The following is a 13,252-nucleotide window of genomic DNA, read 5'->3' as shown; positions in this document are numbered from 1 at the left end:
GACCGGCCGCCATTTTGAAAAAGCACGTTTTCGCTTTCGTTTTCTTCGTTGACGCGGCTGCGGAAATGGCGAGCGACTGTATTACGGTCATACAGGATACGACTGAGAGGGTGCGAAAGCTACTGGTATCGATCAGAGACCGTGACCATGCTGTCGACAGCGACCTTGTGTTCAAGGAAATCAAGTCGGACCTCAAAGATAGCATCACAGCTTACCTCTCTGGCGCGGAACTCGACATGGGACGCTTGCTTGCCGCTTTGGACGAATGCGTGCGAACCATCACTACGGAGTTTTTCCAAACTTACACAAACGATGACCATAGCTTAGTGCTGAACAAATGCTTGAGCATGTACTTCGGCTTCACCTCCCACATGATCGACAAGACAAAGACCCCGAAGCTTTACGTTACCGCGCTTTGTTCTCGAATTCAGGCCCTCGAACTGGTCGCGCTGCATTTCTTAAAGCGATCGCAGTACGGCCATCTGGAAGGCTATACCAAGCAGCTAGCCGAACAGATTCGCTGCTTCAAAAGCGTTGCGGACGACGCGAAAACAAGCAGGGATAGACTACGCGCGTGGCACGCCGAATCGGTGCTGCAAGTGTGCCACCTCGCAGCGATGACGGCGACAGCGCCCCACTCAGATGAAGCACTCGAGAGTCTGTACGTCGCTAAGAACGCGTGCAGCGACGACCTCCCGAAGCTGCAAAAGTACTTATCAACGCGGGCCTTCGCTATCGGCGTGCAATGTTTCAAGGCTGGCCACTACCGATATTCGGTTTCCTATTTGAAAGAAGCCTTCTGCCTCGGAAAGAAGTTTACCGACGTCAACAGGCAGGCGCACACTCTATACCTACTGGGCTGTGCCTATCTCCTCTGGGACGAGAAGGAGCACTGGGAGAAAGCGGTCAACGCTCTCGACATGGCCATCTGGCACCGCCCAGGGGTCTTGAAGTACATGTCCAAGAAGCTAGAAGCATTGTTCCAAAGTGGCAGTGACAAGCAGCTCTCGAATGTACTAGACTGCATCCTCAAGCACAACGAGATTACGATAAAGGTGGTGCTGGACATACACCAGTCCCTCAAGAAACACGGCTTTGTTCAGCAAGCCATTGAGTTCTTGCAGAGGGCTTACATACGCTTCAGCCAGGATGGGGAAGCCCTGTATCTACTGGTTGAGCTCCTCAAAGCCGAACTTGACAGCGACGAGCTGGACCGTGCCTCCCTGGCCTTCCAGAGGATCCTGGTTCAGGACAGTGCAAAGACAGCACAGCTTGCTGGTGACTGTCTCAAGCACTTGTTCCGTCACCTGTTTTGCTTCGGTTGCAGCAAAGCCGAGTCTGGAAGCATCTCTGAGGCAGCAGAATGGCTCGGCAATGTTGAGACCCTCATAGTGACCTTTGGAGGTGTCTTCAGTGATGATGACGTGAGAGATGAAGTGGACAGCCTGCGGCTGTGCTTAGTCTACTGGAGAGTGAAGCTTGGGATGACGAACAAAGCTAAGGAGACACTGGAGCAGTACAAAGGGCCAGACCATACCACCATGACTTACCTGAGACTCAAGATTGCTTTGGAAGAAGACAATAATGCTGACGCACTTGCAGCTGTCTGCAGATTGCGTATGATATGCTACATACTTAGTCTTGTGCATGCATGACGTCAGATGGAGGAGCATGTTGCAATTTTGTTCATGCAAAAATTGTATATTACCACAGTGCAATAGACAAAAGCAAGGATAAAGTTTGTAGCTGTTCTCAAAAATGCAGACATTAATTATTAAAGCATTACCAACTCATGAGGTAAATAAATATTGTGGCAATGGTCAGAAGCATATGATATGGACAAAACTGAAATGACATATAGTAAATGAAACAGCACTTTATTAGTGTATATAAAAGGGTGCAAAGATAAACAAATAAAAAATTGTCACAGACTTAAAAATTGTTACGTTTAGGCAACTGATTTTCAGATATAAATGTAATGCTAAGAATATTAGGTACTGCGTCTCAATATAAGAAAACAGGGTGTTAAGCATAATGAATCTAAGTAGTTGAAGTTGTAAACTCATTGACATCACATTACAGCAGATGCAAGTTTGCATTATGCTGCAGTGTTCTGTACCCAAAGTAGTAACATCAAACCTTGCAATTTCAGTCCAGCTCGTGAAAGAGGCCAACCTTCTTGAACGTCACAGCATTGCCAAGAAAGTCTCTGGTGCACTTATTCACGCAGCAAGCTACACACTACAGGTTTGTCAAAATGGCATAACTTGTTTATTTCTCCTAGGTGTTTCATTACTGCGAACAAAAAATGTAATTGGTAACGCCTTGTGGCATTTTCATGCGCAACCAGTATACACATGCCTAAAGCCTGCTTGCACTTGCGCATGACCAGGTGCTGCAGCATTTCCATTACTCTGCCTACCGAAGAAGAGTGTATACAAGTATGCACTTGTGTACAGTATATGCACATTTATGTACATGATTACATTTCTACAGCATGTAGTATACTGCATTACTAAGAAATGCTGATAATAATAATATGTTTAAGCAGTATATTAATTGTCAATTAAGAAATAAGGTGCTCCTTGTATAACTGCACGTAAAATTATTAAGAGTAATTATATGCAATTAAGTACATAATTATATATAATCTCAAACAAGCTTCTTTTAATTTTTCTCATTGGCAGTGTGCATACAAGCACGGTGTTTTCTTCTCTTGCCTCACCTATTCAATTGTGACAGTCTCTATGTGTAGAGCCAAAACAGAAGCAATTGATGGTACAAATTTGTAGCTATTTTCAATAACACAGAGATTATTATTATTATTATTATTATTATTATTATTATTATTATTATTATTATTATTATTATTATTATTATGCAGTTATTCAGTCAGTAATTTTGTTACAAACTCCATTTTGATGAAATAGATTATGCGGTTAAGTGGGTGATAATTGCAGTACCTAGATGAAAAACAGCAGCTGTTTTATGTTAGGAATAATATGCAGATCATGACTGATGCATACAGGGGTGAAATTAACTGATAAGCACAGGGTAATATATATTCAAATGACATATGCATAAGTTCAGCTTTAGAAAGACATGGTAACACAAACATTATTCATACCAACCAGTTTTCATGTGCCTATTTTTAAACTGCTTGCATCCATTCAGTTAAACCGGGATCACAAAAGTGAAATTGCATTTCATTTCAACGTACTGGAACCATACGCAGCTATTATTTCTATAAAGTAGCAATATATTATAACACCTAGCTTGAAAGCAAAAGTGGCAGGTGCGGAGTTATGAAGGGGCTAGGATGTTAAGGGTGCATCCAGAAAGCCCATGACTGGCTTGACAGAGGAGTGCACACCCCTACGTACTGAAAAAGCAGTATAGTAACAAAGCACGGACAGCACCACAACAACATAGGGCCATCGTCATAAGTGAACATTCCTTTGAAAGAACTAAATGCGTAATGATGGCAAAGAAAATATGAAAAAATGCACAAAAAACATGCAGAACCTCATTATTTGGCTAAAAAAGGTCGAAGAAATACATGGCTCAAATGGGATCACCCTTCCAACTGCCCTTTCCAAAAGTGACCCATAAATCTGCCCCTGGCAAAGTGTTAAGTATTTAATATTGTCAATTCATTTAGGGTGTACAATGAGAAAAGAATGAAAGATGTATTGCAAAAAAAAAATTAACTAATAATGAAAGGTAAAATAAAACCTTTGTTATTTCATGCCTAATTTACCCACAACCCCGCAATTATGCTTTCTTTGACTTTATGTGAGTGATGACTCCTGTTTATTTGCCTGACAGTGGAACATATATATTTGAGGTTACCTAGCATGTTTAAGTCCATGTTTTTAACATGCAATGATTCAAGTGGGCCACTATAAATCTGCTTAATAAATTTCTACCCAACAAAAATTTGATGGAGTTTAGGAGATGACGACAGAGGAAAGCACAGACACGTCAAGACTCTCCTGTCATGTCTCTCTTCTACTCTGGTGTACTCATTTATGTGCAATTTTTTTTAGTCACGTCTACAACAGTGTATATTTTGGCAAAAAATGTTGCAGGCAGGCAAGATGGATGTTGCAAAGGATGTGCTGAAGCAGGTGGCCTCACCACCAGCGACAGACCCAGCCATGGCAGAGATGCAGCTGACAAGTTTGCAGTGTGTGGTTGCACTGTGCCTCACAGATTTTGGTACTGCATTTGCCTGCAGATCATGGACACTTCATTAGGCTGCTAATTAATATGGGGAGTGCGGGGGAGATTATGAGGTGTTCTCCACAAACCCTGTAGTCCTACTTAGGCACATAAAATTATTTTACATATAAACCTTTACTACTTCACACATAAAACAACTTCTTTTGCGTAAAACCAGTTGGCTCAATGAGAGGTTACACTAGCATGCATGCGCATGTGTGAGTGTAAAATTAAAGTACAGCAAAAGTGTACACTATTTGTGATAATTCAGCCGAGCTGTGCCTTTTCCTTTCTCTGCATGCCTAGTTAAGGCACACAAACGTATACAGGGCATTTCATTTTATTCAATACAGGATAAGCAGAAAAATGCTTTATCATCTGTGCAGACAGACTCGCTTTAGGGCTTGGGTTGTCTGACCATATGGATAGTTTATTAATTACATAATACGTTCCAGTTATGTTCAACTTCAGAAGCAATGTGATCTAATATTAAGTGTGCACCGAATAAAATGAAACGCCCTGTATATGTCTACTAAGCACCGTGTTGCTGGAGCTATAGAAGGTGTGCCGATGCATTTTTCACCATCCTTGTGCTAATCATGAGTTGAAGGTGACACAATGACTTTTTGTTTATTGCAGACAAGAACCCTGGTGTGTACAAAGAAGTGGCTGACTGCATTGAAAAGGCAGCTGCTATCCTGTTTGTCTGTGATGATGTAAGCTGGAATAATTTTAATTGCAGATGAGATATTCAATTAGTTTGTTTTCATTTCTTAATTCCATGGAACGAATGCCAGCTCACCAGCAATGAATTGACATTCTCATGGTGTCTGCACATAAACAGGTAGTGGCTATTGAACATTAAAAGGTTAATTGGGAGAACATTGCATCGTTGTTTGCTTTGTCTCACTATAAGCACAGGAACTCTCCTACCTACCTATCTACAGCCATCTTTAATTTTCCAATCATCAGTGATTTAGTATTGTTATACCTTTTATTATTGTCTATGTATGTTTGCACTCATGTGTGAATAGTTCCATTATCGAACTACATGCATCAGCCGCATCAATTTTTTAAAACTTTCCTGCCACTTTCATCCGAGAGCCTTTCTCTCCCTAACCCCTTTCCTCAATATAGAGTAGCATAGTGATCGTTTTTAGATTGCTGACAGAAATTTCTGTTCTTCATTAAAGAATTTTCTCCTCCATCCATGATCTGGAGCCCCTTCTGTGTGAACAAGATCTAAACTTTGAGCTTTGAGTGCTCCCTTTGTCTCTCCTGTCCGACTTCAACCAGTCTGTTTAGTGCTGTTAAATTAATAATGTGTATTGCCTGCCCTTGGTCTTTTTTTAATTTTCCGTCATATTGTTATATGGTATGTAGAGCAGTAGGCCAGATATGAGTGTTCTTGTAGCAACAAATTCACTTTTGCTTTGCTTGAGTCCCAGGGCTCATAACTGTGCCATATGTCATGCAAGTGAGAAATTAATCTTATGAAAGCAAGTAGTTATATTTTAATAAAAAAAAATTTTTTTCTACCCAAAATAGTTTCTCCAGGCCTCAAAGAAGCTAATTAAACTTCGCAACACAAAACATGTGCGTGAAATTGTGTGCAAACTCTCACAATGGTTTGGAACTGTAACATCGAAATAACAGTATCTGTCAAATAATCTCTCGAGAAATCATGGAAGCACATTGTGTCTCGAAAATGCACATGATGCTAGAAGCGCAGCAAATAAAGTGTTACTGACGGCAAAATCTCTCTGCATGAGGACGGCTCAGTGTGCTGTCAAGGTCAATGTTTTCAGTAATATTATTTATTGCATTTTTTACTCGACTTATGAAAGAACCCTATATTATGATATGAAGGGTATGGAATTTGCATGAAACGAAAATTCGCGCTAGGTGCAGCACACTTCCAGAACAAGCTGCTGGTTCGTAGTGCCTTAACCTCATCATGCCCAGGAACTGAACATGTTGGATAAAAGTTATTAACTTGCAGGACTTTCTCACTCAAGGTGCTTTCATTGCAAAAACGCAAAAAAGTGGGAGATTCATTAAGAAAAGATCATTAGAGCATAACTAAATTCTGCTGGTTTTGACAATTTCTAAATGTCTAAGGACGGCAAGACTGTGGACGTCATGCAGGCAGGCAAATAGAGTAGGTCAAGAGCAAAATTAAAACTGCTCCATTACCTGCCAATGCAGCATCATGACCACAGAAATTTCAGGCTGTTTCAGAAATCTCAGAGTTTGCATGGATTTATCTTTCAGTAGGCCTCTTGCATCTCTGGTGGTTAACACTTTGACCTGTGATAAAATCGAAGAGGTTGTTTCCGCAATTATGTCAGCAGTTCATATACATCTGCAAAGAGAAATAAGTTATTTGCGTTTTTACAACATATATGTTACAGGTGACATGCCTGACCTTAGAGGGTTAATCCTGTATTCCCAAGCATGTGTATCAGACGTGCGGATCTAAGGGTCAAACATGCGGATTTCTTCTGAATGATGTTTGCAGAGCCACTGGCACACCGAGCAGAGCAAGTGGTTCGCCACCGTCTGCTGGAACCTGGCACTGCAGCCAGAGGTAGAGGCCGAGTGGCAGTTCCGCCTTTTCGGGCGCAGCTTCAGGCTGCTGACTGGCATGAAGAGTTGCCAGGAGGCCACCAAGCGGATCACCACCTATGCACTCATGGCACTCCTGTCAGGAGTGAGCGCGTCGAGGAAACTCGCAGCTGACGATGACCACCGGCACAGCATTCTCAGGTGATGGGAAATACCGGGCTGGCAAATGTGGTGCCCCATACTGCTAGACTTCTCCCAGATGAAGTTTAGGGCATCTACCTGCCATTTACTTTTCTAAATACTTGCAGGAAACACTGGCCTAATGTTGGCTGACAAGTAATGCTGGAGCTATGTTAAAGCTGATGGTTAACCACAGTGAGGTATATCAATAAACTGAGACAAAATCTGGGCAGTCTTTTAGGCGATCCTGCTGCAAATATATCCACGTCACTTTTTTCACAGCAGATTTACGCTTAAATTTTTGGCTATGGTATCAATGCTGCTCATTGATGTAGCACTGCTAGAACAAAATCATTTGCTGCCTTGCACAATGCAGCTGAATTGATTTCCATGTATTCCACCGACTGAACACTGTTCGCCAGTGCTTTGATGAGTCTTCCCACTCTTGCCAGAACATAACCTTCGCTTGTTTGCTCTCTCTCTCTCACCCACTAATAATATTAATTCATTAATTCAGCTCATCAGCTGACTTAATATCCATCAGTGAAGTGAACGGACAAATAAATAAAAAAATCAATCTACTTTCCTGTAGCGTTAACAGCCGGACAGAATCTGCAGCAGTGAAGGTACAGGCCCAACTTAATTAGCATGCAGTAATAGATTTAGGCTTGAACCTGTCATCACATACGTTTCCTAGGAGCTAGTGTTGAGGGTGACAAACAAGTGGCTAGCTGTGCGCTCTCAATTTCCTAATAGGGATGTGCACAGCATCGTGGAGAAGCTCAGAGAGGTGTACCCAGCCTGGCGAGAGAACAGTCAGCTGGCCGGATTGGTGCTGGCGGCCGATTTTGAAGCAGTGGTGCACGGAGGTGTAGCTGACGGTTGTTCCGTGGTGGACGACATCCTCTCTTTGCCGGCAGCTAACGCCGAGTTTCTCGAGGGCTTCGTCTCCATCTGCCAGGTGAGAATGTCAGTTACTCAGACAGGACTTACAGACACAAAGTAATTATAATAATAAAGTGAAAATTCTGTTTCTCAGCAAAGCAGTAGTTTTTATCATCCTATAGTTTCTATGTTACATTGTGCACTTTCTGCATATTCCACGTCACGAGGGAAAAAGGATCTGAAAATTTTGAGATTCAGACTGTGTTTCTCTCCTTAGAAGGCAATGGTCCTAATATTGGAAGATCACTTGTAAAAGTGAGTGATGGTACTATGTACCACCAACTTGCACAATCATGTGCCAGGCTAAGCTTGCTCACACTTGCAAACAACACCAACAAGTCCATTTTCAGTAGACGCGTACACGTATCCAGCCCATTTTAGTGTCAACAGGAGGGCAAAAGGTTACAACGACAATTACTTGGCAGTGCCAGTGTATGGGGAGGTTTTTTACAGCGGTCACTAGATATAGTTTTTGACTAAGACAACTAATTGCATTTTAAAAGAATGCTAGCATGAAACAACACTGACAGCAAAAGGAACCATAAAGTTGCATGAAGCATCTTTTCCAACCAGTGTTCATTTTGAAAAAGACTTTTAAATCAGCAGCAGTCATGCTGAGCCAAGCGACGATGTTTTGTACAACATTTTTCTAAGAGATCGTTCCTTTACATGAAAAACTAACATTTATTTTCAGTGCTTTTGGATGCCATTGAACCCAAAGCATCGCTATCCTGAATGTGAAACACAAAAAAATCATGATGACAATGATGATTTGCTGTTTTGTATAGAACAAAAGGGCTAGTTGGAGCTGGCAGTTTATTTGTTCCTCTTTCCGCTCACGTTGTTTCGGTTTATGGTTTATGGGGTATGATGTCCCAAAGCGACTTGGGCTATGAGAGAGGCCGTAGTGAGGGGCTTCGGAAATTTCGACCACTTGGGGTTCTTTAACGTGCACCGACATCGTACAGTACATGGGCCTCTAGAATTTCACCCCGTTCGAAATTCGACCACTGCGGCTGGGATCGAACCCGTGTCTTTCGTGTCAGCAGACAAGCGCCACAACCACTGAGCCACTTCAGCGGCATTCATGTTGTTTCATGCCAGTGTTCTATCAAAAGGCATGTCTAAGTGACTCTGACCACAGGAAGCTGCTGCCAAAATTTCTTCCAGGAAGCTGGTGGCAAGAAAGCTGCTGCGCTGTCAGTGGGCCTCTTGCGTCGCTGCATCAGTCTTGTGACTCAAAACTCACCGGGCAAGATAACCAAGTTCTACCACCTACTGCTTCAAGTAAGTTTGAGAAACAGTCAAGAGGGAACAGTAGAGCTGATGGCAAGTTTAGCAACACGCTCCATTTTCTACTTTACTGATTCTTCTCGATCTGATGTTGCAGCTTTTTGTTAGCGTTCCTCAACAGTCTCAACATTTTCCAGCAAATGATGATAAGATGCTTCTCTTGAAAGCGGCTTGCAAGGTAGTTTTATGTTGCTCAGAGATTTCTGTATTTTCATCTTGTGGTGTTTCATAGTGCATTTTGATATGTGGCATGAAGCGTCCAGCTTTCGTCTTGCGTGTCTGCTATGTGCAAACATAAATAATAGTGTCTTAGCAGAGGACAGACTGCCGTAAACACTATTACATGAAAACACTTTGCAGTTTGTGCCTGACATTTCAAAGAACTTCACTGGTTTACTAGTTCTTATACATACTTTGAAGACTACACGGGAGACATTACATAATTTTTATAGTGATAACAGCACAATTAATTATATCTGTGAAGCAAATCTGATCAAGTCCTGTATACTAGTAGTTGGAACCACTTAGATGGCCATGTGATTTCATCTTGTAGACCCAGGCGGTACAAGGCAGCTCTACCTTTCAGATGTGCTCAAGGTATTTTCATTCAATGTGAATACAGAACAGAGAGAAACTTTAGAATTCTCATCAACTTATACTGACGTTATAATAACGACCATTCGAGCATCCTGGCCTAACTAGAACTTCATGCTATTAGTTAAACATGACCAATCTCATTCAAAATAACCTCAATAATAAAGTCAGCAATAAAAAAATTGCGATAAATAAGGGTGTCAGGCACGGAGACACGATCTCACCAATGCTATTTTCCGCCTGTTTACAAGAGGTATTCCGAGGCCTGAATTGGGAACAGCTAGGGATAAGAGTTAATGGAGAATACGTAAATAACCAGCGATTCGCTGATGACATTGCCTTGCTGAGTCACTCAGGAGATGAACTGCGAAGAATGTTCAGTGAATTAGACAGGCAGAGCAGAATGGTGAATCTAAAAATTAACATCCAGAAAACCAAAGTAATGTTCAACAGTCTAGAAAGGGAACAGGAGCTCACAGTTGGCAACAAGGTGCTGGAAGTGGTAAAGGAATATGTCTACTTAGGGGAGGTAGTGGCAGCTGATCTGGATCATGAGAGGGGAATAACTAAAAAAATAAAAATAGGGTGGAGAGCATATGGCAGGTTATCTCAGATCATGAATAACAGGTTACCAATATCCCTCAAGAGAAAAGTGTACAGCTGTATCTTACCAGAACTCACTTACCGGGCAGAAATGTGGAGGCTAACGCAAAGGGCTCAGCTTAAGTTAAGGACAATGCAGCGAGCCATGGAAAGAAAAATGATAAGTGTAACGTTAAGAGACCGGAAGCGGGCAGAGTGGGTGAGGGAACAAACGCATGTTAATGACATTCTAGTCAAAATCAAGAGGAAGAAATGGGCTTGGGCAGGGCACATAATGCGAAAGCAAGATATCTGCTGGTTCTTAAGGGTAACGGAGTGGATTCCAAGAGAAGGCAAGTGTAGCAGGGGACGGCAGAATTTTAGGTGGGCAGATGAGATTAGGAAGTTTGGGGGTATACGGTGGGCGCAGCTGGCAAAGGACAGTGTTAATTGGAGAGACATGGGAGAGGCCTTTGCCCTGCAGTGGGCGCAATCAGGCTGACGATGATGATGATGAATCTTATTTAACAAATGGCTCCGATTGCAAACCCATGACTGGAAATTTGCAAGTTAGTACATGTTGTTACTACTTGTGCCAAGGGCATAAGAATGCAGTACAACTTGCTGTGAACAAGATGTACTTGGAATTTCGCTCATGAGGGAACGAAAGCCTAGTGGTAGTAAAAATTTGTACATCCAGCTTTCAATCGAAAGAGTTCAGCTTTCTTCAGTGCATATCACAGCGCACTGAAGCTCATATATGAAGCTCAAATCGGACAGCCATGTTCTCCGGGTCATTGCAGGTCATACTGAGCGTGACTGTACATTCACCCTCATCGAAGGCACTTTTTTCATGAATAGAAAATACATCAAACACAAGCAAAACACAGTCCAACAACTCTACTCAACTGTCTAGAAGAAAATTTATATGGTGTGAAACTGCTCAACCTACAGTATGTGCTGCGACTTTCCATAGGCTTTGCTGGACTGCCGGGATGTGGACGGGCTCTTGGCTTGCATCGATGAAGTACTCAAGCTTCATAAATCAACCACTTTTCCTGAGATAGAGGCAAGTTTCCTGATGAATATTGTGAAGAGGAGTTACCCAGGCAAAGTATTAAGTTCACTGAGAGTTTAAAAAGTACCTGTTCTAAACAAGCCATCTTGCGTGAGCTTGAGAGAACCACCCACTAACATGTAATAATACTGAATTTCAGTGCAACCCAATTACTATCAGACAGCTCTAGAGCGGAACGCGTGCTCCATGCATGGTTTACCAGGAGGTCACTCCCATCCCAAATTCTTTTATGAAACAATCTTCAGCCAGTGGAATGCCCAAAATTGGAGATTTCAAGAGCTAATATAACTTCAATTAACCAGGCAAATGTAACTATATATGGCTGCCAAGGAAGGCTATACAGCTTTACAAAATGTTCGCAGTAAGAAACAAAAAGATCGTCTTGTTAAGGATTCAAACTAGAGACCGTGGCTGAGCTAACTATTAAGATGATGGCAAAGTGAGACTGATGGAGCAGTAACAAAAAACAGGAATGCTGTTAGTCTGAAGGGTTTAGGTGTAGCGCCTGTGTCTTGTCTTCGTGCTTGTGGTCTGTATGGTTTAGCGCCATTTTTTCACCAATTTAAGTATCCCCAGGAGATGTGCAGTAGTGTGACTGTCCCAGTTCGCACCAGTGGCATCGGCCAAGAGCTGCAGCCTATGTTTTTTTTTTTTACTAAAAACAACTTGAAAAACAATGCATATTAATTGCGATTATTCTTTTGAGAAGGCCACTACTTGAGCTTTTAGTGTTCGAAACAGAACAAAAAAGCTTGCAGACCAAGAGCTCGAGTACGGTACAATGGAGTCTCCTTTCTCAATTTGCAGCTCGTTTGGATGATGACAAGTGTGTGGAATGAAGGCCTCCTGTGGTACATCGAAGGGGTGCTGGCGTCTGCCAAGCGCTGCCTGACCTGTGCTATTCGTATTGTTGGCATACTACCAGAGCTGCGCACTGCTTATGAGCAAAGTCTCCTCTCCCGTTACCAAAGGCTGTTCGGCAATGACGCTTCAGAGCGAGCAGTGTCTGGCGAAGACGATCGCTAGCTTCTCCTTTACTTTATTTTACTGCTTTTACTTTATTCTAAACAGACATACTTGCCTTTGCGGTATCTTTTGTTCTTGATGCTTTTTAAGCTATGTCTGGTCAATACCAGCGCTAGCTTCTGCGAGAAGAATTGACTTTTTTTCCAAAAGTTCAAACTTGCCTTATCACTATATCTTTTATTGGTTTGTGTTCACTGTATTCTCGATGACTGAAAAATAAAGCTCCTTTCTAGGTGTTGCGGTAAATACGAAGTCTGCTGCTAGTCCCGCGAACCTGAGCAGGGGTTCTCAATTTTCTTTTAGCCTAGGGGAACACCAATGGCTTTCAGAAAGTGCCGAGACACTCTTGGAGTGTTGGCATTCAACACGTGTGCAAAATAGGGCATGCAGGTGCACACTGCTAAAAAAATGTGCACCAAGAGAGTCCACCAATCGCCTCTTTCACACGGCTGCTATATACATGTGCACCTCTCTTCCCCTGTCCTCTCCAAGCTCCACTGGTTGAAAACAAACCACAAGGCTCTCAAGCATATGCACAGTTCATGCTGGCGACAGGTTCAAACGACATATAGCAACACCTGCCTAGCATGAACCTGTAGCTGGCACCATGTGCAAGCGGAGTGCCCCTGAGTAGTCCACATGTGTTCATTTTCAAGCAGTTTTCTGGGTGGCAGACAAATTTCCGCATACTCCCCAGAGGGCACCACATCTGCAAAAGAAGACTGTTGACATTACGATTACTATAAATAAAGAATGAGTAAA

The 13,252-nt window shown here is 42.4% G+C and overlaps 1 protein-coding gene across 1 annotated transcript; it reads left to right on the top strand.

Moving 5' to 3' along the window:
* Nucleotide 1: 1 nt before the first annotated feature.
* Nucleotides 2–12,724, top strand: LOC144107060 (testis-expressed protein 11-like). The gene is made up of 9 exons (XM_077640037.1): nt 2–1,617; nt 2,153–2,247; nt 4,092–4,221; nt 4,864–4,940; nt 6,746–6,993; nt 7,729–7,933; nt 9,088–9,204; nt 11,363–11,455; nt 12,272–12,724. Exons 1-9 carry the CDS (start codon nt 66–68, stop codon nt 12,488–12,490), a joined length of 2,736 nt encoding a protein of 911 aa, XP_077496163.1. The 5' UTR covers nt 2–65; the 3' UTR covers nt 12,491–12,724.
* The last annotated feature ends 528 nt before the right edge of the window (nt 12,725–13,252 follow it).

This window comes from Amblyomma americanum, chromosome 10, assembly GCF_052857255.1.
Source record: "Amblyomma americanum isolate KBUSLIRL-KWMA chromosome 10, ASM5285725v1, whole genome shotgun sequence".
NCBI lineage: Eukaryota > Metazoa > Arthropoda > Arachnida > Ixodida > Ixodidae > Amblyomma > Amblyomma americanum.
This window is presented reverse-complemented; position numbering and strand designations above follow the sequence as displayed.